This window comes from Cibotium barometz, chromosome 60 (genome assembly GCF_041138505.1).
Source record: "Cibotium barometz isolate CiBa-2024 chromosome 60, ASM4113850v1, whole genome shotgun sequence".
Classification (NCBI taxonomy): domain Eukaryota; kingdom Viridiplantae; phylum Streptophyta; class Polypodiopsida; order Cyatheales; family Cibotiaceae; genus Cibotium; species Cibotium barometz.
The window spans coordinates 22,137,494-22,161,348 of NC_141105.1; the positions used below are offsets into that span (position 1 = coordinate 22,137,494).

The 23,855-nt window shown below is 47.0% G+C and overlaps 1 protein-coding gene across 5 annotated transcripts in view; it reads right to left on the reverse strand.

The window, feature by feature from the left end:
- Positions 1-477: 477 nt before the first annotated feature.
- LOC147605130 (D-isomer specific 2-hydroxyacid dehydrogenase family protein) overlaps positions 478-23,855 on the reverse strand; it is a 44,868-nt gene continuing 21,490 nt past the window's right edge. For 4 of the 5 annotated variants that reach the window (XM_086793861.1, XM_086793862.1, XM_086793860.1 and 1 more), the window contains 8 exons: positions 22,464-22,608; positions 22,127-22,254; positions 21,798-21,869; positions 21,547-21,661; positions 21,370-21,464; positions 1,891-1,932; positions 1,159-1,371; positions 478-1,017 (listed from right to left, as the gene is read on the reverse strand). In XM_086793861.1, the coding sequence (XP_086649987.1) occupies positions 940-1,017; positions 1,159-1,371; positions 1,891-1,932; positions 21,370-21,464; positions 21,547-21,661; positions 21,798-21,869; positions 22,127-22,254; positions 22,464-22,608 (888 nt within the window). In that variant the 3' untranslated portion in view covers positions 478-939. The remainder of the gene's footprint in view (positions 1,018-1,158; positions 1,372-1,890; positions 1,933-21,369; positions 21,465-21,546; positions 21,662-21,797; positions 21,870-22,126; positions 22,255-22,463; positions 22,609-23,855) is intronic. The other variant, XM_086793864.1, reaches the window with a different exon arrangement.

Consider the following 23,855-nt stretch of genomic DNA (forward strand, 5'->3'; position numbering starts at 1 on the left):
TGTGATTGAAGCAGGGGCGAATGTGTTGGAATTCTTTGAGGTCTTGCAAGAATGCATGGTCCACTAGTGTATGGGGAATAGGTTGATGCCTCACCTTGCTCTTCATCTGATTTTGTAACTCTGATAGCCTTCTTTTGGGCATGGGAGACCACCACAATAGTTGTCGAAAGCTCCCTTGTGAGTGAGGGTTCTAGCATGGTGGGGGACATGAAGGAAGCCGTGCGGGAGAGCCTGGAGGGGCTAGTGGCTAGCTGGGCAGGTTGGGATTTGAAGTTAATAAGAAAGAGAGAAGGAAGATGCATGCTTCCCTCAACTTCCTCTTCTTGAATTTGAAGCATAAGGAGAGGAAAAAAGGAAGACGACAATCTGCTGTGCTTCCTCTTCCCCTTGTTCTTGCTCTTCCTTCTTCACGTGCATTTGCAAACCGAGAGCAACAGAAAACATGCCTCTTTTTTCTTCACTCTTCTTCCTTCTCACATGCATTTGTAGAAGAAGAATAAGAAGAATCGCATCAAATTGACTTGGTTGATTTTAGGAAGAGAGATTAGAGTTGACAGCTATCACACCGGGAATTTGACCTAAAATATAAGGAATTACTCTCTCAGAAAAAGAGAGATCATAGCCAAGGAATTTGAGAGCTCTCATAGGTGAAATCCAGCCATTTTTAAGGAGCTGATTGGATTCAAGCCAATCCCTTTAAAAGCTGGACCAGCAGTTGAGGGAGACAACCAGTACCTTTATTTTCAACACGTATAAAGGTACATATCATAGTAGGCAAAATAATCAGGATAGCCTTGATGTTGGTTAGGCATTTGAATGTCATGTGGTGCAGATGTGTAAGCTGCCTCCAAACAATTGGTGAAGAAGCCAATAATGCAAGGTAATGGAGTCTGGACATACTTTTGAATTGATGAAAGTTCAAGGGAGGGTCTTTTTTCCTCAATTTACAAACTCAATCCCTTCGATCGAGGTAACCTCTGCACCTGCTTGTATCTGGAGAGTGGCATTGGCTATCACCTGCAGCAAAAGGCATCCACTCAGCTTTTCCAAGCTTGCCAAAGACATGATGCAAGAGTGCACACAAAACATGCGCAGAAACCCCTGACAAGCTCCTATGGAAAAAAATTCTCTTGTGCTGGTCTGTGGCAGAGGAATCACCTTGGCCATGTTTCTGTATGACATCTCTGTTACACCAGCAATATGAGGTGTTATTATGACATTGGAGTGCTGCAGTATTGGATCGGTTGGATCAAAGGGCTCGAACCAGGCAACATCAATGCCCAAACCTCCCAAGTGATTTGACTCCAGCGAAGTCTTGACAGCCTTGTAGTCTAGTAGACCTCCCCGAGCAACGTTCACTAGAAATGCACCCTGCAAAAGAGCAAAACCGAGTGTTATAAAACTCAAAGAGCTTTCGCCAGGTAGAGGTGAGAAGAAATCTGTGTCAAGGATGCCAATTTGGAGAAAAGCTACAAGAAACCACATCTTGAGATCACCTTTCCATATAATTATTGATAAAACGCCTCACATAGAGCGCACAAGTTTTTAAGGCCCGATGACCCCCTACCTTAAAGGTACATCTCAACTTAAATACCAGCCAAGCTATGGTTTGTTATGTGTCAAGTCAAGTCAGAAGGTAAGAACCACACAAACATGAACATACTACACCTTAGGTGATTCACTTTGTTTAATTATAAGATGCCATGACCCATTGAAAAAATCCATTTCCACACCCTCTTATACACTGAGACCCTCAAATTACTACCCATGCTAACCACCATATGCACAGGTTTTACATGTACAAAATCCTTAGTGTATAGGCCATATGCACCCACTTGCTACACCCTTCGTTTGTAAGCCATACATCTGACACAAAGAGTATGTTCTCACCTTCTTGAGAGCAGCCAAAAATTCACTGTTTATCATGCCCGCCTGACAAGAATGAAACACAGAAAGATAAGATACTTTTTTTTTTAAATATGGATTTTCATAATGTAAACAAACCTCTCATTTCTGATATGCTTTAAAGAAAATTCATGCACAGAAAAAGCAGCAGGTCTTCTTGTTTCTTTTTTGGCCTGCCTTTGTGAAAGTAGGTCTAAACACTGTAATATATATGCTTGGAGAATGCGTTTTCTTGCTGCCTGCACCCTTCCCCCCCCCTTCACCCCTCTTCTTCTCTACCCTGTCCCCTCGCCGCCTGCCTGCAGCCCTGTTTTCCTTCTGTGCATCCCCCCTCCATCCCCCGCATTGCCCCCCTCTCCCCCCCCGCGGCTCCTGCTGCGCCCCCCCCCCCCCCCCCAAAAGCGCCCCTCCCCCCCCGCCACCTCCCCTTTTTTGCCTGCGCCGCCCTTCCCCCTTCCTCTTTCCACCAGCGACCCCCCCCCCCCCCCCTTTCTCTCTCTCTTTTCCCCCTCCTCCCGCCCCCTTCCCTCCTCCGTAGCCTCTCCTCCGTTTCTGTCTTCTTCCGGCAGCTTTCTCAGTTCTCGGGCATTCTCCATTCGGCAAGTCTCGGCCTTTTCTGGTCTTCGCCCTCAGGAGGACTCCATGGCAGCCGCTCCGTCAACCCTGACTGAGGCCGCCGTTGCTTGCTTATCTTTCTCTGAAGCGGACCTTCAGCTCCTTGTTGCTGCAACTGTTGCATCATTAGAGGCCTCCACTCTGGTATGCAAGATTGTCGGTAGCCGCCCTACGCAAGGACAACTAAGAGATCTTTTGCAGGCTAGCCTCCACGGCGGGCCCGTCTTTGCACGGTAGCAGCACGGCTTCGACCCCATGTCCGACCCACTGGCCGGCGTGTCGGGCTTCCCAGTGACAGTCTGCTTCCCACGTCTCAAGAAGGAATACCTTCCTCTTCTCCCAGTGATTGGTGCAGCCATTGGGAGTGATGGAATCCTCCCCCACTGCCGCCTCGTCTCTCACACGGGCGGCCGGGATTCCATCCCTTCGCATTTGTATTGCCTTGCCGGAGACAGTGCCTCATGTCATATCTAACCCATGCCTTCGGGACGACCCCATCATTCAGCGAGTGGAGTACTCAGGCCTTTCGGGCCAATGTTTCATTTGCAGGCAAATGGACCACCTCGTCAAAGCTTGCCCTTGGTGCCAGTCCAGGAGACAACCTCCGGTGCCCCCCCCCCCCCTCCCCCCCGCCCCCCGCGGGTCCCCGTTCAAATCCTCACCAAGGGGTAGAGAGAGAGGTAGGCTCTCAAGCAGCTAAGCACCAAGACCCGACCACGGACAACCCTGTTCCCGGAGAGTGACGGACCGTTCGCCCTCGCTAAGGCCGTCAGCCGTCTACCGCCGCCGCACGCACCAGGCTGGCAGAGTACAGGAGGATTCAATTCTGTCAGAGAACCGTTTCGAGCATTTATCACAGCACCCCCCATCAATGATGGGCCCCCTCCAGTCACTATGAGGATCCCTCCAGCACCTCCGGTTTGGAGGCTGCATCCCTGCTAAGATCCCTCCTCCGGTTCTCATTTTCCAGTGAGGCCAGATGGCCCCATTGAACCCCCGATGAGCCCCTCCCAGCAGCCTCCCTCTCCAATGGATCACTCCCAGCCTCTCACTTCCCCTTCCCCTTCCCCTTCCTCTCCGCCTCCCCACCCCCCTCTGCCTCCTCCACCCCCCCCCCCTCCTCCTCCGTCCTTGCCTACGACTCTTCCCGCAACAGTCCCCTCTGCCCCGTCCTCTTCCCTTGAGCCGCACTTCCCCCTCCCTCCGCCTCTCCAGAGCACTCCAGTCGCCCTCCAGTAGCGGAGGCAACCGGCGAGCTTCATCCGCCACTCGATTCTCAAAGCCAGTAGAGATGACCGCTTCTGTCATGTGCACAGTGTGTATCTACCGTGTGCTACACGCACGCAAGACTAGTTTCGAGGCTTGGGGAAGCTTGGAGCTAGGCAGGCTGATTGACGAGCTGAGTTAGGGATATACTAACGGGCGGGCACCCAAGTATGGACGGGCGGGCGCCCAAGTTTGGACGCCCGATGACCGGCCAAGAGCCTATAAAAGGGTGGCCAAGGTTAGTTATTGTATTATAGAGAGTCTCGCGAGTTTGTGAGAGCTCTATGGTTTTGGAGCCTGGATCTAGTGCAGACGTGCACCTGCTTTGCGCAGCCGAGGCCGGCAGCAGTCTCGAGGCCCGCGAGGGCAGCTTCGTGGCGGTATGGGACGTCGCGAGGAGGAGATTGGTCGGTACGTCATCCTAGTTAGCTCAGCTCGTGGCTCGGTGGGGACAGCCAAGACTGTGGGCTTGCCCACGGCTATCATGGTTGGGAGGTGAGTCAGGCCTGCACCCCCCTTGTTGTTTGTTTGTTCGTTGTTTGCAGGATTCGAGTTTCGAACCAAGATCGATCACGAGGAGATCCGTGGGGATATGACAGTGGTATCAGAGCATACCTCGTGAACGAGCAAGTCGGTAGGTAGAGAAAAAGAGGTCGAAGAAAGGTATGTGTTAAAAAGCTTGCTGTTTTTTCTATGCATACTGCAGATTTCAGATTCAGTATGTGTTTTTTTTCTTCATCAAAGAGACCCATGTTGATGGGGATGGTAGTCTAAGTAGGGTCATTTGCTTTGCAAAGAAGAGAGATTCGTGTGTGCAGTCCCATGAACTTAAAGAGAGAAAACAGAAAAAGCATCTTCGTTGTTTTTTGTTCGAACGAGAGAGAGAGCAAGAGAAAGCGAGCCAGGCGCACGCTGCAGAGCTGATCGTGTGGAGTTGCTGGTCGTAAACTGCTTAACGTGTAGGCAAAGGCGGCAGCTACAGGCGGCCAGGCGCCTAAGGGCTATGTAGCCAGGCGGGCTTAGGCCTGCGTAGCCAGGCGGCTAGGGCCTGCCAAGCCAGGCGGCCAGGCCTGCGTAGCCAGCCAGGCAGCGCCCAGGCCAGGCCAAGCGGGCGCCCAGGCCCAGCGAGGCAGGCGCCTAGGCCTTCGTCGCCTTGTGGCCACGCCTACGCGGGCTTGCGCAGGCGCAAGCCGGTGCGAAGGAACCGGCAGACACACAGGTGGCGACAGCAACCGTCCGGCGAGGTGGCAATGGCGCTATTCCCGACGGGACTGAAAAAAAAAAAAGCAAAAGCAAACGCCCAATTCGACACGGCATTTTGTTTTTCTTGGTTTTTATTAAACTTTTTTACAAAAGTTGAGGGTCCCTAAGGTTTAATGTGTTTTTTTTCTTTTTTTTTTAAGAAAACAGAACTTATATATATATATATATATTGCAAAAAAAAAACACACAAAGGCAAAAGCCAAGCATAGCTTTTGGGGGCTTTTAGTTTTTTTGGACAACCTTTATAAACCCCCTCAAGTGGGCTTCTTGCCACACATCTCTCAAGTTTTCAAGCTCTCAAGTTCACTCGCACTTTTGTTGTGCAAAGATCGAATTTTCTCTCCACGTACCCTCTTCACGATGTCGACCCAAGAATCAGAGTTGGAGCCCCTTGTGGAACGCGAAGGCTTGCTGGCTACGGAAGGTACCGATGCCAATCTTTTTGACGATTTTGTGTCAAGATCAGATTTCCAAGAGTTCAAAGTAGCTCTCGAAGCTTCTTCGACGGAACGTCAGGCACAAATCGCAGCCCAGATGCAAGCTTTGCAAAACTCCATTGCTCTATTGACCACTACCCTCTCTACTTTCTCGGGTATGGATACCTTGGCTTCAGCTTTAGGCCCCAACATTACTCTGGAACCGTTCGGGGGCGAGCAAAAGCAGCAAACCAAGGTTTCATCCATATGATGACGGAAAGAAGATCCAGTTAGCAGCAGGTTTCCTGTCCGGCAAAGCTTTGCTTTGGTGGAAGGAATTCAACCCTAAGCCAACGACTTGGACACAATTCGAAGACGTTTTCAAGAAAGAATTCCTCAAGAAAAGAACCGCCTTTCGGACTAGGTATGGCCATTACGAGTTTCTCGTATTACCTTTTGGGTTAACCAATGCTCCAGCCACTTTCCAGCAAATGATGAACGATCTTTTTCGTGAACATTTGGGAAAATTTATGGTGGTGTTCCTGGATGATATTTTGATATATAGTCGTACTCTTGAGGATCATGTCAGACACCTCACGATTGTCTTATATATTTTAAGACAAAATCGACTATATGCTAAGTTAAATAAATGTGAGTTCTTTATGACCGACATCATTTACTAGGGACACAAGATCACTAGAGATGGATTGAGCATTGACTATGACCGAGTTCAGAAGGTTTTGGACTGGCCTATATCGCGAACAGTGAAACAACTTCGTTCTTTTCTCGGTTTTGTTGTTTTTCTTCGGAAATCTGTACGGGAGTACTCTCAGCTCACACTATCGATGACCGACTTATTGAAAGGTCGAGGACGTAGGTCAAATCAGCCTATCACTTGGAATAACGATTTGGATATGGCCTTCAGACTTTTGAAAGATAAAGTCAAGGAAGCACCTATCTTAGCATTGCCTGATCCTAGTCGGCCTTATGTTCTTGAAACTAATGCCAGTGACTATGCTATCGGGACTGCTTTATTTCAAGATGGTAGACCAGTTGCTTTTGAAAGTAAAAAGCTAGACGACACTCAATCTCGTTGGCCAACCCTTGAGAAGAAGCTTAATGCTATGATTCATGCTCTCAAGGTTTGGAGACATTATTTATATGGCTCCAAGTTTGTGGTATTGACTGATCATCAATCGGCAGTTTATCGAGCAATTGTTTAGACTGTACGGGTTACCGCAGGACATAGTCAGTGATAGGGACTCTAAGTTTACAAGTGATTTTTGGAAACTTGTTTTTGAGAAGTTGGAAACAACTTTGAATTTGAGTTCCTCGTATCATCCTCAATCTGATGGCCAGACTGAAAGAGTGAATCAGATTTTGGAGGATATGCTTCGAGCATATGTATCCAAAACACAGAGTTCATGGGAGGATTATCTTCCTATGTTAGAATTTGCATATAACAGTACTAAGCATACGAGTACAGGGTTTAGTCCTTTCATGCTTATGTATGGTTTTCAACCTAGATCACCTGTTACAGTAGGATTCTCAGGACTTCAGCATGATGTAGCACGTAATTTTTTGCAAGATATGCAAGAAATGTTACAAGTTGCGAAGGAATCTATTAGAAGTGCTCAAGACCGAGCCAAGTTTTATTCTAATAGACATCGTTCACCTAGAGAGTTCTCTGAAGGAACGATGGTGTATTTGCGAGTTCCAAAATATTCCGAGACTTTACGGACAAGTTGATCTCCGAAATTATCCCCTAGATACTGTGGACCATTTCGTGTTACACGACGGATTGGTTCACTTGCATATGAATTGGATTTGCCTTCTCATGTGAAAGTTCATCCTGTATTTCATGTCAGTAGACTTAAGGAAGTACTGGGTGGAGCAGATCAGTTAGTTACTCCTCAAGAAATTATAGATGTCCAAGACATGACATTTGTTCCGCACGAACCTGAAAAGATTCTTGGATTTCGTGAAAAAAGATTGCGTAACACGCTTATCACGGAATACAAGATCAAGTGGCAGGATCATGTTGAGGAGGACGCTACATGGGAGACATTGACTACTCTTCAGAGAGATTACCCTGGCTTTTTAGTGAGCTCAGGAGTGAGCTCTTAGAGGAAGGGGAGTATGTCATGTGCACAGTGTGTATCTACCGTGTGCTACACGCACGCAAGACTAGTTTCGAGGCTTGGGGAAGCTTGGAGCTAGGCACGCTGATCGACGAGCTGAGTTAGGGATATACTAACGGGCGGGCACCCAAGTATGGACGGGCGAGCGCCCAAGTGTGGACGCCCGATGACCGGCCAAGAGCCTATAATGTTGGGTTTTATGCTGTGTATGCACCCAGAGGAGTGCTAGTGATCATCAGTAGATTACTGGGGCACTTTTTACTTCAGTTAGTGGAGGCCCCCATTTTAGGTCAGTTTCACTTATATGCAGTTTATAAGTGTTTTGGTCCACCCGGGCCCCGGCACATTTATGGCCGGACATGTGAACACTTATCTTTTAGGGTCACTATCATGTGGCTATTGTACTTGACTTTTCTTATTCATTGAAGCATACTGGAAGTCGTGTTCACTCCTCTCTCTTGGTTTCCATGCCTGATTGCCTTCTGTAAACCCTAACCCTAATCCTTGAGTGCCTTCAATTGGTATCAGAGCATTGAAGCTCTACATTGCTGCTGCCCGTACAGCATACGTACACCTTGTCTGCGCCGACTTCAGTATACCTTGTCTGCGCCGGCTTCAACATCTGCTGCCCGTACACCCATTGTGCGCCGCCTTCAGCTACAGCTGTGCGCCTGCTGCCCGTACACACCATTGTGCGCCGCCATCAGCTACACGTGCGCATTAGCTGCCCATACGTACAGTCAAGCGCCGCCTACAACCTCAGTACCTGGTCGCCTTCAGTCGGGTACTGTACCTGCATCGCCTTCAGTTACTGTACCTGCCCGTACAGTCAAGCGCAGCCACCATCACCTGTGCGCCTGCTGCAACAGGCGACTTGCTTCCGTACAGTCAGCGCCTGTACCTGATAAGCACATCTGAACCTGCAGCTGACGTGTAACTGGTCGCCCTACTCCGTACAGTGCACAGTACAGCACACGACCGCAATAGTACAGTCAAGGTATCTGCACAGTACAGCCGACCAGATTCTGCCACGTCAACATTCGACTGCAGTTAAGCCTACTGCTCAGCACAGAAGTGGTAAGCATTACATATTTTGAATATTGGGCATTTTTATTTTCTCTGTGAAAATATACAGGCACAACAGGCAGATTTTCTATCAAAGAAATATACAGGTTTCTTGCACAGTTTGGGTGCAGCAAATTTGGGCATTTTTGGGGCATTTTGGCATTGTGTACGCCATTTGCTGCTCTACTCAGTCATTGGTGCATTGAGCTGCACATTCAGAGGATTGAGAGTGCAGGCAGATTTGGGTGAACTGTATTCAGTGGAGTACAGTTATTATCAGGGTTTCTGTTATTGGGTTTTTTGGTAAACAGGTACAACATTGCGCGTAAAGCATAATGGCAAATCAACAGCAAAGTGATGTATTCACATATTTGTCTAAGGAAGACAAATTGGATGGCACGAACTACTCCTTGTGGAGTTTTATGCTGAAAAATGTGCTTGTGGCAAAAGGTCTTTGGGATTTTGTTAGTGGTGATGAACCACGTCCAGGTCCATTGGCTCCAGAGACTCCTCCCCAAGGGGGTGCTCGTGGACGAGGACAACAGGTACAGGCTCCAGGACAGCCATTGCCTGTTCAGAGAACAAATGCTCAAAAGACATGGGATGCCAGGGATGCACAAGCTTTGTCACTCATTGCATTGTCAGTACAGAGGTCCATTATACCTCATATTCGTTCAGCTGGCTCTTCACAGAATGCATGGGTGACTTTGGAGCAGATGTATGCTGCTCGTAATGAGGCTAGGATCTCATTTTTGAAAAGAGAACTGGAAAATCAGAAGATGAATGAAGGAGATGATATGTCTAGCCACTTAAACAAGCTGTAGGATTTGAGAGAGCAACTCATCAATGTGGATGAGATTATTCCTGAGACACAGCTTGTGTCCACCATCTTGCACTCTTTGCCAAGATCTTACTTGGCTTTCCATACCTCTTTGAACCTCAGCATGAGGAATGCTGTTGAACCCCTCAAGTATCAGGAACTTGTTGCTCTCTTACTCCAAGAGGAGCAAATGAGGAAGAATATGAATATGAACACAAATGCTGAACAAGCATTTACTACAGGTCAAAAGGGGAAAGGAAAAACTCAGCCAAAGAGTGCAAATCAAAATTCTGGTGATGGTGGTTCTTCACAGGATACCAAGAAAGGTGATGGACAGCCCAAGAAGAAGGGCAAATGTCATTACTGTAAGAAGCCAGGTCACTACATCACGGAATGTAGGAAGAGGATTGCCAAAGAGAAGGCAAAGGAAGCTGGGATGTCAGTTAATGATGCTTCTAAAGCTCCTCCAGAGACTGCTTCTTTTGTTGAGGACAGGGATTACTGTTTTTATACATGCAGCTATGATGCCTCTTGGTCTTCACAGGCACTCAGTTTGACAGAGCATGCATGTACTTGGTATTTTGATAGTGGTGCCTCAAAGCATATCACATCTCGCAGGGATTTGTTTAGTCATGTTGGCCCTGCCCCTGTTGGCAAAACTGTTCAGTGTGCCAACAATGCTTCATATCCAGTTCGTGGCATTGGCGAGATTCAGCTCACAGCCATTGATGGCTCCATTCTCCGCCTTACAGATGCCTTATATGTACCAGGGATAAAGAAGAATTTGTTGTCCATTTCTTCTTTAGCACATTGTGGAATGCAGGTCCACTTTGATGATGATAAATGCATGGTCAGAGACAAAGCTAATGCCTTGACCTTGATACTTTCTGGTACATTATGTCATGGACTTTATCAGTTGGATGCATTTCAGCCAGTGGATCAGTCTGCTTATCATGCATTCACTCTTACTCCAGCTATGGTTGATGCGGAGTTATGGCATGCTCGCATGGGGCATGTAAATTTTGGGAGTCTTATGCTTATGCAGCGACATAATATGTTTACAGATCTACCTCTCATGGAGAAGCCTCCAGATCATATTTGTGAAGGATGTATTTTGGGAAAAATGCATAGGTTTTCCTTCCCACGTGATCAGGCTCTAAGAGCAACTGCAAAGTTGCAACTTATACACAGTGATCTTTGTGGTCCCATGCAGACGAAGTCATTAGGTGGTTGCTTTTATTTTGCAACATTTATTGATGACTTCTCTCGTATATGCTGGGTCTATCCTTTGACACAGAAATCACAGGTATATGATGCATTTTTTGCCTTTGTAGCACTTGCTGAGACAGAGTCAGGATGCAAGGTGAAGACTCTCCGTTCTGACCGAGGGGGGGAATATATGTCACATGTGCTGAATTCCTTTCTTGGGAGTAGAGGTATAAAACATCAGTATACTACTCCTTACACTCCACAGCAGAATGGGGTTGCAGAAAGGAAGAATCGGTCACTCATGGAGATGGCCAGATGTATGCTAAAGGCAAAAAGACTACCACATATCTTTTGGGTGGAAGCAGTAATGTGTGCTTGTCATATTTTGAATCGATGTCCCACAAAGGCATTGGTTTCTATTACTCCTTTTGAGGCTTGGCATGGCCGCAAGCCTTCTGTATCGCATTTTCGTATCTTTGGGTGTCTTGCATATGCACACATACCCAAAGAGTTGAGGAGGAAGCTGGATGATAAAGCCACAAAATGCATTTTTGTTGGGTATAGCCGTGAGAGCAAGGGCTACAGGTTATATGACCCACTATCCAGGAAGATATTCATCAGTCGGGATGTGATTTTTGATGAAAAATCAGAAATATCCATGGCTGGTTATGAGGCAAATCAGGCTGAAAACGATGTGTTTGAAGGTCTATTACCCATGGAGTTTCATTCCACAGTTGGTGATCCAACTCATGAGGGTACTGGACAGCCAGCAAATAATGTAGGTGGTGCAGAAATTCAGCAGCCAAATGAGCCAGAAGCTGAACCAAATATGGGACAGCAGGCACCACAGGTCAGACATATACCTAGATGGTATTTGAGGACATTACAGGACAGCCATTTAGAGGGTCCTCTTGCTGGTCGTACTCGTAGGGAGACAAGGACCAATGAGCATGCACACATCATGGATTTGAATCTGGTTATGGCAGCCAGTTTACAGGATGATGATGAGCCTGATTCATTTGTGGATGCACGAGATAATGTGCATTGGAACAAAGCCATGCAGGATGAGCTTGATTCTATTAAAAAGAATCAAACATGGGATTTAGTTGATCTGCCCAAAGGCAAGAAAGCAATTGGTACTAAATGGGTCTATAAGTTGAAAAGACATGCAGATGGATCCATTGACAGGTACAAAGCCCGTCTAGTTGCAAAGGGCTATGCACAGAAGAAGGGCATTGATTATGAGGAGACATTTGCTCCTACATCCCGTATGTCGACACTTAGGTGTGTCATTGCATTGGCTGCACATCGTGGTTGGGTTGTTCACCAGTTGGACATAAAGACTGCATTCCTACATGGGGACCTCGAGGAGGAAGTTTATGTATTTCAGCCCATGGGATTTGCAGAACATGGTCATGAGGGGAAAGTATGCAGGCTGAAAAAGGCCTTGTATGGTTTGAAACAAGCTCCACGAGCTTGGTATGCAAAAATAGATGCTTTTCTACTCACTCAGGGATTTGCGAACAGTCCATCAGAGGCCACTCTGTATGTAAAGAAGAGACAGATCTGCTGGTCATCAGTCTTTATGTGGATGATCTCTTGCTCATGGGATCAAATGATGACAAAATTGCAGCTTTTAAGGAGATACTGCAACAAACATTTGACATGTCTGACTTGGGCCTTGTACATTACTATTTGGGCATACAGTTTGTGCAGGATAACAGAGGCATTGGGTTGTTGCAATCACGTTATGTTGCTAAACTTCTGGAGAAGTTTAAATTTCAGGATTGCAAGCCTATTAGTACTCCTATGGAGCCTGGGATGAAACTGTCACTACAAGATGACAGTGTTTCCTTTGATGCCACTACATATGCTCAGGCTGTTGGGTGCCTCATTTACTTGTGTAATACAAGGCCAGATATTCAGTATGCAGTCTCTCAGCTGAGCAGATTCATGCACAGCCCACGGTTGTCACATTGGCAAGCTGTGAAGCGTGTATTCCGTTATTTGCAGGGTACCTCGACTCTTGGTTTGCTTTATCCTGAGGGGGGTGACATGCAGTTACATGCTTACAGTGATTCAAATTGGGCTGGTGACTTTGATACCAGACATTCCACTAGTGGAAATTGTTTCTTCCTTGGCGCTTCATGCATTTCTTGGCTAAGCAAGAAACAGACCACAGTGGCCACTTCGTCTTGTGAGGCAGAGTACAGAGCAGCCTACACTACTACTGTTGAGTGTGTTTGGCTGCGTCGTCTCATGACTGATATGGATATTTCAGTGGAGGAGCCTACACCTATCTATACTGATAGTCAGAGTGCCATTGCTGTGGCCAGGAATCCTGTGTTTCATGCTCGCACGAAACACATTGAGATTCACTATCATTTTGTTCGGGAGAGACTCCAGGCAGGAGATATCAGTCTGATCTACTGTCCTACAGATCAGAATGTGGCAGACATCTTCACCAAGGCATTACCACGTCCGAAATTTGAAGCATTCCGCAATGCTTTGAATTTGTTTCCTTTTGGTGGATGATGTACAGTGATCACATATCACTCCAAGGGGGTTTGTTGGGTTTTATGCTGTGTATGCACCCAGAGGAGTGCTAGTGATCATCAGTAGATTACTAGGGCACTTTTTACTTCAGTTAGTGGAGGTTTTTTCCCCCATTTTAGGTCAGTTTCACTTATATGCAGTTTATAAGTGTTTTGGTCCACCCGGGCCCCGGCACATTTATGGCCGGACATGTGAACACTTATCTTTTAGGGTCACTATCATGTGGCTATTGTACTTGACTTTTCTTATTCATTGAAGCATACTGGAAGTCGTGTTCACTCCTCTCTCTTGGTTTCCACGCCTGATTGCCTTCTGTAAACCCTAACCCTAATCCTTGAGTGCCTTCATATAAAAGGGTGGCCAAGGTTAGTTATTGTATTATAGAGAGTCTCGCGAGTTTGTGAGAGCTCTATGGTTTTGGAGCCTGGATCTAGTGCAGACGTGCACCTGCTTTGCGCAGCCGAGGCCGGCAGCAGTCTCGAGGCCCGCGAGGGCAGCTTCGTGGCGGTATGGGACGTCGCGAGGAGGAGATTGGTCGGTACCTCATCCTAGTTAGCTCAGCTCGTGGCTCGGTGGGGACAGCCAAGACTGTGGGCTTGCCCACGACTGTCATGGTTGGGAGGTGAGTCAGGCCTGCACCCCCCTTGTTGTTTGTTTGTTCGTTGTTCGCAGGATTCGAGTTTCGAACCAAGATCGATCACGAGGAGATCCGTGGGGATATGACAGCTTCCCTGGTGAGGGCTCTCCTGCCAGAGTCCCCAAGTAGGCCCCCCAGGATCTTGGGGCTACCTGTGATTTACAGTTTCTTCTGATGTCTTCCAACAAAAGGGGGACATATCTTTGAGAAGACAGTAGCTTCCATTCGGATGTCTGGTGTTTCATCACTCCAGACCTTCTACGCAAGAGATTGGCGCGACGATCTTCTCCATCCCTTCAGTGCAGCCCTGGAGACGGAGTGGGACTTGGAGAGTAGGTGGCTGCCGCCATCCAAGGGCAGGCAGTAGAGATCTCACACCATCTTCATGATCTTCGCATCACTAACGTGCTCACCCACCTCTGGCCCTTGGCTAGGATGGAGCGTGGAGGCTCAAGCGATCTTCTCCATCCCTTCAGTGCAGCCCCGGAGACGGAGTGGGACTTGGAGAGTAGGTGGCTGTTGCCATCCAAGGGCAGGCAGTAGAGATCTCACACCATCTTCATGATCTTCGCATCACTGACGTGCTCACCCACCTCTGGCCCTTGGCTAGGATGGAGCTTGGAGGCTCAGGCCATAGAGACCAAGACGGGGAGGTGGTGGCTTCCAGCCTAGAGGTGCTGCTCTGTGTTCCTTCATATCTCAATCGCAGTACCCCTCCTCCCTTCTTAGAGATACCTCCATTGTGATCGATGGAGTTCGGAGTATGCCTACTCTCGTGCTCGGACAGAGTAGCGACGCATGGAGGACATGATCGGCGCCCACTTAGCACGCCTTCGTCCCAGGACTGATTGTGATTATTCCTCATCTAAACCCACACCAAAGACTCTTCTAGTGGAGGGCAATTCCGATAGTTCTGCCTCCCACAGAGATTGATATGTGGATAGCCTCATGGAACATACAAGGTTTAGGGGGGCCTCAGTGCTTTCAGAGGCGAGGCGTCCTCAGAGGAGCTTCAAAGAACTACATTTGGGGGAACCATCGACATTCTTTTCTTCCAGGAGCACCACCTTTCCGAGGGGCGTACCCGCCATTGCAGGAAGATTATACCAGGCAGGAGCCACACTTTTTGGTCTCCCTCTTTCGGCCCAGCAGCAGGGACACAAGGAGAAGTTTGTATTTCTATCAATGAGCAGCTCTTGCCAGCAGGCTCAGGTGTCATAGTCTCTGGGCAAGTACAATGGGTTACCGTTATGGTTGGAGAGGACTGCATGAGCTTTCTCAATGTTTATGCCCCGAACGTTGCGGCAGGTAGAGCCATCTTCTAGAGCACTGTCCGTCAGGCCCTTCCTCAGGCTGACTTTTGGTGCATGGGTGGAGACTTTAACATGATTGAGGCAGCAAAGAATAGACTTGGAGGAGGCACAACTAGAGTCTCAGGTGCAGAGTACTCTCCATGGGAAGAGTTGATCATAGAACTTAGGGGACAAGACCCTTGGCATCTCCCAGAGTTTGGGCGCAGCCCCGAGAGCCTATGCTTCTCGCGGTTTGATATAGGAGGAGCACTGGCCCCAACCTCTCTCGACTTGACAGGTTTTATATGGATGAGTGGGCTTGCGGCCATGGGGGCATGATCAGCATCTTGGTGGGGACTACTTTTTATGATCAAGCTCCGGTTATTCTGTCCGTAGAAGACCCTGGAGGCAAGACACGAACACGAGCACTAGGATTCCGGACAGCCTTATACAGGACCCCGAGATCTACACACACGATAGAGCAAGTATGGGAGGGGCTGGATTTTATTCCAAGCTTTGCTGCGTGCACCTGGGATGCAGGCCTTGATGACATCAGCAGATTTTTGTAGGAGGCAGCTCAAAGCAGATTGGAGGGATTTCGTGACCAAGACGAGAGCCTGACGAGGGGTCTTGCTTCTCTCTAGCGCCTTCAAGAGAGTTCCCTCGACAGCCCGTGGATTGAGAGTCAGCTTGCTACCGCCCGTACGGAGATCAGATCTATCGAGGAGAGGAGGGTGTAGTACAAGTAATCATGCTAGAGCTTCCTTTTGGACCCAGGCCAGCGATAGAGTCACGATAGAGCCATGGACTTTTTTGAGATAGCGGGCCCTCACAGGCAAAGAGATGGTATTCGCAGGTTGCGTGGCCAAGATGGAGCTATTGTTTCTACCCCCCCCACATGTGAGAGCCATTGCCACTAATTTTTTATGATCTCTCTTCACGGGTGCCCCATTATCCTCACAAGTGATGGACGCGCGTGAGAGGGTCTAGCGGCACACAAGAGCGGTGGTTTCCCCCGCTCTCCGGTCCTTCTTATTGACTCCCTTCACTACAGAGGAGCTAGCGGAGGCATTGACGGCTCTTCCTAGGGACAAATGCCCGAGGGCGGACGGCTTCCAGTTTCTTTCTTTCTTTCTTTGCCATTGGGGCCTCATAGAAGGCGGCCTTTAGTAGCCTTCAATGAGATTATGTCCACAGGTGCCATGCCAGAGAGGCTTTCAAAGGGTTTGATATACTTGATTCCTAAGGAAGGTGGTGACAGATTGGAGATCCGACAGTGGAGACCCATCACTCTTCTTGGGACCGCCTACAAGGCCTTGGCCAAGGCCATCAGCCCAAGACTTCAGCCTTTCCTCCCTGATTTGATCCATGACACTCAAACAGGTTTTGTTCAGGATCGGAGCATTCTGGACAACATCTTCACCTTCTGGTAGGCGACAGCTTCGGCCAGGATGCGATAGCAGGACCTCATAATGCTACTCCTAGACTTTGACAAAGCTTATGATAAGGTTGATTGGAGCTTTCTAGAGGGCACGATGAGCCGGATGGGGTTCCCAATGGAGTGGATCTGTGGTGTTTCAAGACTTTACTCAACCTCTCACAGTCAGGTTCTCATTCACGGAACCCAAGGCGACAGATTCTCCCTTTCCCGCTGGGCCTGGCAAGGCTGTCCTCTGGCACCTTTTCCTATTCGTCGCCGAGGCCATGAGAAGTTTTCTCTCAGCTCAGGAGACTGGGCTCCAAGGATTGTATCTCCCCCTCCATACTCAAGAGGAGCTACTTAACTCAAAGTTTGCAGATGACAGTGCAGCTTACCTTTCAAGAGATGCTGAGAATCTCCAGAGATTCATTGAGGTGATCGAGATCTTTTGTCGCGCGTCAGGAGCGCAGATCAACTAGCACAAGTCGTGTGGTTTCTGGGTAGGCTCTGCACCCACCCCGACTTGGCGTCCAGTCGAGGCTTTCCAATGGATCCCGAGGGACACTCCAGTCCGCTATCTTGGATGCAAGGTGGGCATCGACATCTCTCTGAAGCAGCGGCTCGCCCCTCTTCTTTTGAGCGTTCTGAAAAAGCTTTTCTATTAGAGTTCTACAAGACTCTCCTTCACTGGTTGAGTGGTGGTGGCGAACCAAGTCCTTCTTGCCACCATGTGGTACATTACTTCTTGTTGGGCCTTCTCCCAAGCATGCATTGGCCAAGGACAACAGTTGATTTGGAACTTCTTGTGGGCCGGCAATGACGGGAGGCCTCTGCCCGACCAAGGTGGCATGAAGAGTGATCATTCAACCACAACGTAGAAGGGGCCTAGGCATCATTGACCCCGCCGCGCCTTGCTAGGCAAGCTGATTGTTAGAGAACTTCTTCCCTGTGGTGAGCCTTGGAAGGACTTCCTCTTGGCCCGGATTTCAGCCCGTACCCCGAGCCTAGGGGACCCTTGGCCACCGAGTATCATATGGATCTTCACAGAGATGCGGGCCCACGGATTTAGCCCAGCTTTTGAGGACAGATTTGCAGCAAGCTTACTCCGAGCTTGGGATCACCTCAGGTCGGCCCTTAGGGAGCTAGCTCCGATAGCCTCAGAGAAGTGTATGTCACAGCCACTGATCTGGAACCCCCTGATCCGTTTACCCAGTGGCCATATGTTGGAGGCCCGACCTCATGTATCATGGGGCGCATCGAGCATAGGACCTACTAGGTCCCTTGGAGATTGGCTTGCACACATGCAGTTTCCCCCGGAGGTTCAAAAGAGAGACATGGCAGGGATTCGGGGTAGAAACAGGCTCAGCCTCGACGTCAACTCTACTATTCCTCAGCAATGGCTGAAACCTATCCTAGACCCCCCCCCACCCCACACCACCCCCCCCCCCCCCCCGCGCGCGCGCGGTGGCTTGGCATAATATTCTATTGGCAATCCATGGAGTGGATGAGGGTTCTGGTTTGCTCACTTTTTCTATTGGTCCCCATGGGCAGATTAGAGAGATCTGAGCCCCCCTTGGAGGATTTCAATGGCTGCAACCTACAAAGGGTCAGGGTGAATGCATTCCAGGCACATGAGTGGCACATAGACCCCCCCGCCGGCGAAGTTGGCCAAGGAGAGACTCTGGCGGCTATGGATTTGGGAGAGCCGACCTTTGATGCGTCTCCAGTGGGACCCAAGAGAGTGGACTTGGCATGATCCTACTAATCGGGATGAGACTTTGGATGCCCCCTTTTTTGCATACACTGCACGACTAGGCCGTAGGATTCAGATGCCAGAGATTGATGGCACCCTGGCAGCAGCAGTACATTGGCAGTCACAGAGCCTCTCACATCATTTTCTCTCGTTTTCAACCTTGAAAGATCACCCTCTTTCTTTGGCTGATGGCACACAGGAGCTTGGAGGTAGGCACATGGTTGGCCATAGGAGGTCGACCAGTAGCTTGCCCGAGGTGTGACCACTCTCAGGAGTCTCAGTGAAACTGTCTTTGGGATTTCCTGAAGGCTCAGCAGGTTTGGCAGCAGATTCTCCACATCTTCACCTCGATCCATATCATTACATGGGGCACTGTCGCTTGGGCCACAGAGGCTGAGGTTGTCAAGGCTTATGAGGGGATGGTGGGGGGCTAGTCCTTCAAGTCTCTCACCTCCGCATTTCGGCAGTACCAGTCATAGCCCCATCTACTAACCACTTGAGACTGGGCTCATGTCGGAGATGGGAGATTTGCAATAGCATTGCAGCCTAGCACAGATAGAGAGCTAGATGCAGCGAAGCCATCGAGGGTACCCACACTCCGCCTGTGGAGTCCATCAAGAGCATTTGGCTCGACATCATCCATACCCTCCACGCTCAATGGGAGAAATTGCAGGGAGGTTCTCACCACATGCGGAAGCGGCAGGAAGCTTTCTTGAGGATCTGGCGGCTTGGCCCCTTTCTCACCGCTAGAGGTTGTGATTCCACTTGGCATTGCAAACCACCTGTGTGGTTATTCCCCCCTCCCTTGTATGAGATAGCCTGCTCCTCACAGAGCGGCCAATCGGAGGAGAAGTGCATCTTTCTCCACCTCTTGATTATTTGTATCCTGCCCCGTACATGGAGGCAAGTTTGTATCTAGCCCTTTGAGGTTGTATCTAGCCCTTTGTGGTTGTTTTTTATTAACTAATAGAAGCATCTTTTTCTTAGGAAAAAAAAATATCTGCGTAGAGAACCGCTTTAAAAAATAGTGGGAGAATTATTTAGGGTTCAAAACATATATACAAGCTTATCTTTGTAGGGATAAAACTATTAGGGATAATTTTAAAAAAAATTATTCACATCAAAATAATTAAAAATTTCACATTGAGATATTTGAGCCATTTTTTAGTTAATACATTATTATTGAATGATTAAAATGTTGTATATTTTATTGATTAATCTATATGTAAACAAATAAAAGGAAAAATCTGTATCATAAAATTTCAATTATTAACGAGTCCATGTAGATAATAAATCAAACAATTGCATACATAAAATATTTTAAAAACTAATCTTATCCATGCATCCTTAGTCCATGTCGTTAGTGCAGTAGTGTCACCCACTTGTGTTTGTGAGAAACCCTAACCATGTATACGGAATCTTATATCAAGAATCTTGAAGATAAATATAACTTAGACATGTTGTCTGACCTAGCGCGACAGCCTTCATGACTAGACATGAGTTCTTATTCCGGAGGAACCCATGAATGCACATGCTTCCATCCCTAAGTATGATTGGCCATGGACATACTTCCATCCCTAAGTGGGGAAGTGTAATTGCACATACTTTATAAAGCATGATGAACTATGCATTCTTATCTTTATGGTGGAGAGTATAGATGGATACACGGTGTATTGAATGGATGGTATTCACCTTAGGCACATGCACATTAAGTTGCTTGATGAAGTTGCATCGAATGCTGTTTTGGGAATGCGTGAATACGTATGCATTCATCCTTAAGCATCAAATGTCTGCATGTTACTGGTTGTTGATCTAGCTACTTGTATTTTGCATGAGGTTAAGTATTCTTATCACCAAACAACTTTCAATTTCAACAAATTTTAAAGATATACCAACTTTTAGGATCAAAATCTAATTTAAGGGCTTTCCTTTCATCTTTTGGAAAAACGGAGGTCGTAATCAGAATCATAATGGTTAAAAATCCCCATGGCAAAGAAAAAAAAAACTAATGATGTGGCAACGAATCTGCTCGCCCATGCCAACTGAGTAACTTTCCCTTTAGCCTAACATGCAAACTCATTTTACAAGTTTAGTTACTAGCATCTCTTTCTATTTCTTGAAGTTACTTGTGAAGAACCATGACTTTCTATTTTAAAAAAGAACATCTCTTTCTATTTTGAGGAGAGAACTATTAAGAAAGTTTCTCACGCACACTGATCTCTTTCTATTTTCAAAAGGGAGGTGCACTTTCAGAAACCATCTCTTTCTATTTTCAAGAGAAAGATGCACTTTTAGACTATCTCTTTCTATTTTTGAAAAGGGGGAAAGAACTTCACTATAAAAAGATTCTAGCTATCCTCACTATACACATGTGAGAGGAGAGGCGAGAACTTCATCATAATTTTGTGAGAGAGAGAGAGAGAAACAAAAATTAGAGCTTGAGAGCAAGAAGATAAGGAGTCTAAAGCTACTCTATCAAGTGTGGAGATTCTTTTGCAAAAGTAAAGACCATCACTACATGGCGGTGTTGCCCAAGGAGCCCTTGAAGAAAGCTAGCTGAATTCTTCTTCGAAGGACTACACTCTTGTGTGCATCCAAAACACAGGAGAAGACAACCAGTTGTGTGACCCATTGGAAGGCCATTGGGGTGGCACACAAACGGGTGAGTTTCTCCAACTCTTGTGCGTGTATGGTAAAAGCCATCACATACAAATTAGGAGATTCCAAATCATTTGTTTTCAATCTTGTTTCATGGTGATACCATGCTGAATTTGATTAGCCAATACACGACGTAAAAATTATGGAAGAATAATCTATATTCCTGTGAAGGGGCCCAGCCGTTCCGGGTCTATGATGTGTCGGCTTCCTCTCTTCCATTCTTCTCTCTCTCAAGTGATTGCTGAAAATTCTGAGTGGTTTGCTTCAAAATTCAGCAGTGATTAAAGTTGGCTAAGTGTGATTAGCAGTGAATAGTTTGTTATGCAACTGTCGTGAGTTTCAAATCTACTTACAGTCTCAGGTGTGAGCGAGCAGCATGTTACTACTACATCTGCTCTACTAGCAAAGTTGAGGAGTTGCTCATTGATTCCTTTTTCATCCACAAGATCTGTGCCACCAACGCCAAAGGCTGATCAATTCGTGCAGATTGATCAGACACAAAGCCATGCAATGCAGCTTAACTGTTATACCATTTGTAGCATGGGCGAGATTCCACAAGCGCTTGGTTGCAAGAATATGGACCCCAAAAGGTCTCAGTCGAAGGGCAAGCTCTCTACCGATGTTACCAAACCCTATTATCAACACCTGTAAGCCGAATTCATCAGCACTTAAGCTTTTATGGCTTTAGCATGGCTGCTTCAACATAAACATTGCATGCCTTAACAAGTCTTTTTCTGTCTCTTTGTTACTGTCGGTTGAGATCTAAGGCCCGAGAGCTTACAGTTTTCCCAAAAAGGCTTTGGCCAATAGGCACACCCAGCTGCATTTGCCAAACAGATTTTTCCATTCCTTTCTGCAAAAAGGACCATAAAAATATAGATAGGCTTTAAAACAATTGGATAAATTCTATTTTCAGCCACCATCCGTATTCACTTTACATAAAGCAAAATGTTTGAATTGAGCACACACTAATCCCTACAGCAGGATCACTTCTAAGAATTCCCTCATATCACACAGAAGATAGGTCTAATTTCACAATTCTGTGTGTGTGTGTGCTTGTGCACATGCGCATGCGCATGCATGTGTGTGTTTATGAAGCTATACAATTACCTGATTTCGAAGAAGCGCAAGAATGAGATATATAGCATGTTCTGCACAGGATAAAGCATTCCCGCTTGTATCACCTGGTATCCTTGCTACCTTGATTCCTGCTTCGGTGGCTGATTCAATGTCCACACCTGCAATGATGCAACAACAAGAATCCACACCAACTTAGTACTGCTCACTACCATGAATTCATAAATTTTCTTAACAACGCAAAGTCTATGCACAAAGTTCCTAATAGTGTCCATCAAAAAGGTACTTCTCTCTACCCTGAATTCATAAATTTTCTTAACACAGCAAAATCTATGAACAAAGTTCCTAATAGTGTACAAAGCCTTGTTACCTTCAAGTCCTACACCAAATTGAATAAGAAGTTTTAGTCGCTTCGCGCAAGCAATTATACTTGAGTCAATACGCATCATGCGTACCACACACAGATCATAATTTTCTATCTTGTGAGGAATCTCTTCATGAGCCAAAGCATCCACCTGTCAGAATCCAAAATGGCGTTGAGCAAACAAGAGAGGGACATGGCGTAGCAACTTGAGTTTCGCATAAAATGCAACACATAAGCAACTGGTAAAGATTTCTAGAAACAAGTGCATGCTATAGAGTAATAAACTTATCTTTAAAAAGATGCACTGGTGTTGGCAGGCCCTTGCCCAAGTACCTATCCTACTGAGATGCCCACAAGGAGGCATGAGTTCGAACCCGACACCTAAAATATCATATATAACCCACTACAAAAAAATATGTATAGGTGTTTGCACTAATATAACAGACTAGCAGAAGCTTGCAAATTGCCCGCGGTAGAGAAAGCACTACTCATCGAAATGTGCTCTCATCTCAAGAAGAAAAAGGCCCAGAAATCTCTGGTCTGTGTATTGTCCAAAACGCTTTCAAAAAAGGCAATGGTATCTTCCTTGAATCTTTGTTTTTAAGATTCTGCTAATCAGTTGATTATGTTGCTCCTCTCCAAGCTCGATCCACAAAGGGCAACGAGATTCCAGAGCCTGCCCATAGGCAAAATATGACCGGGTGTCCATCAGCTGCAGCAAGTGATGATTGAACCCGAGACCCCATGCTCAAGAGTCAAGAGGTCAATCACTTACCAACTTGCCTACATGCCGTGGATGCATCTCCTTGAATCTCATAGTAGAGAGCCGACATAAAAAGGTAATACTCCTTTGACAACATTTTCCCAACCTCATATAGCTTGCAACGACCACAAGCAGCCCATGACTGTGGATCTCCAAACAAACCTGTTTCAGATCTTAGACAGATCATGGTTTGACCATGACAATCCTCATAGCATGTGACGTGTGTGACACATACCGCTTATACACAGGCTGTGGACAGCATCCAGGAAACATGAACAGGACAGGTGAGGCACTGTCATGTGGCAGAACGCCATAAATGCTGTCATGGACAAATATAATAGGCCGACAGCATCTTATGCCGGCCAACCAGCACCTGAGGTGCATCTATATATATATATATGCAGAGGAATTCATCATTTTCCATCTGCATTCCTCAGCTTACAGAGCATCTCTCCACACTACATGCTAGTCAAGGAGATCTTAGACAGTGTGTGGGCTGTGGGCTGAGAACTGACATCTTCATTTTCAGTCATCTTTTGTACTTGAAGAACAGATCTACCACTTATTTCTTGTTCATAATACAGAACAATAGATTAGGACTCGTGTGTGTACTACATGTGTGATTCCGCCACACC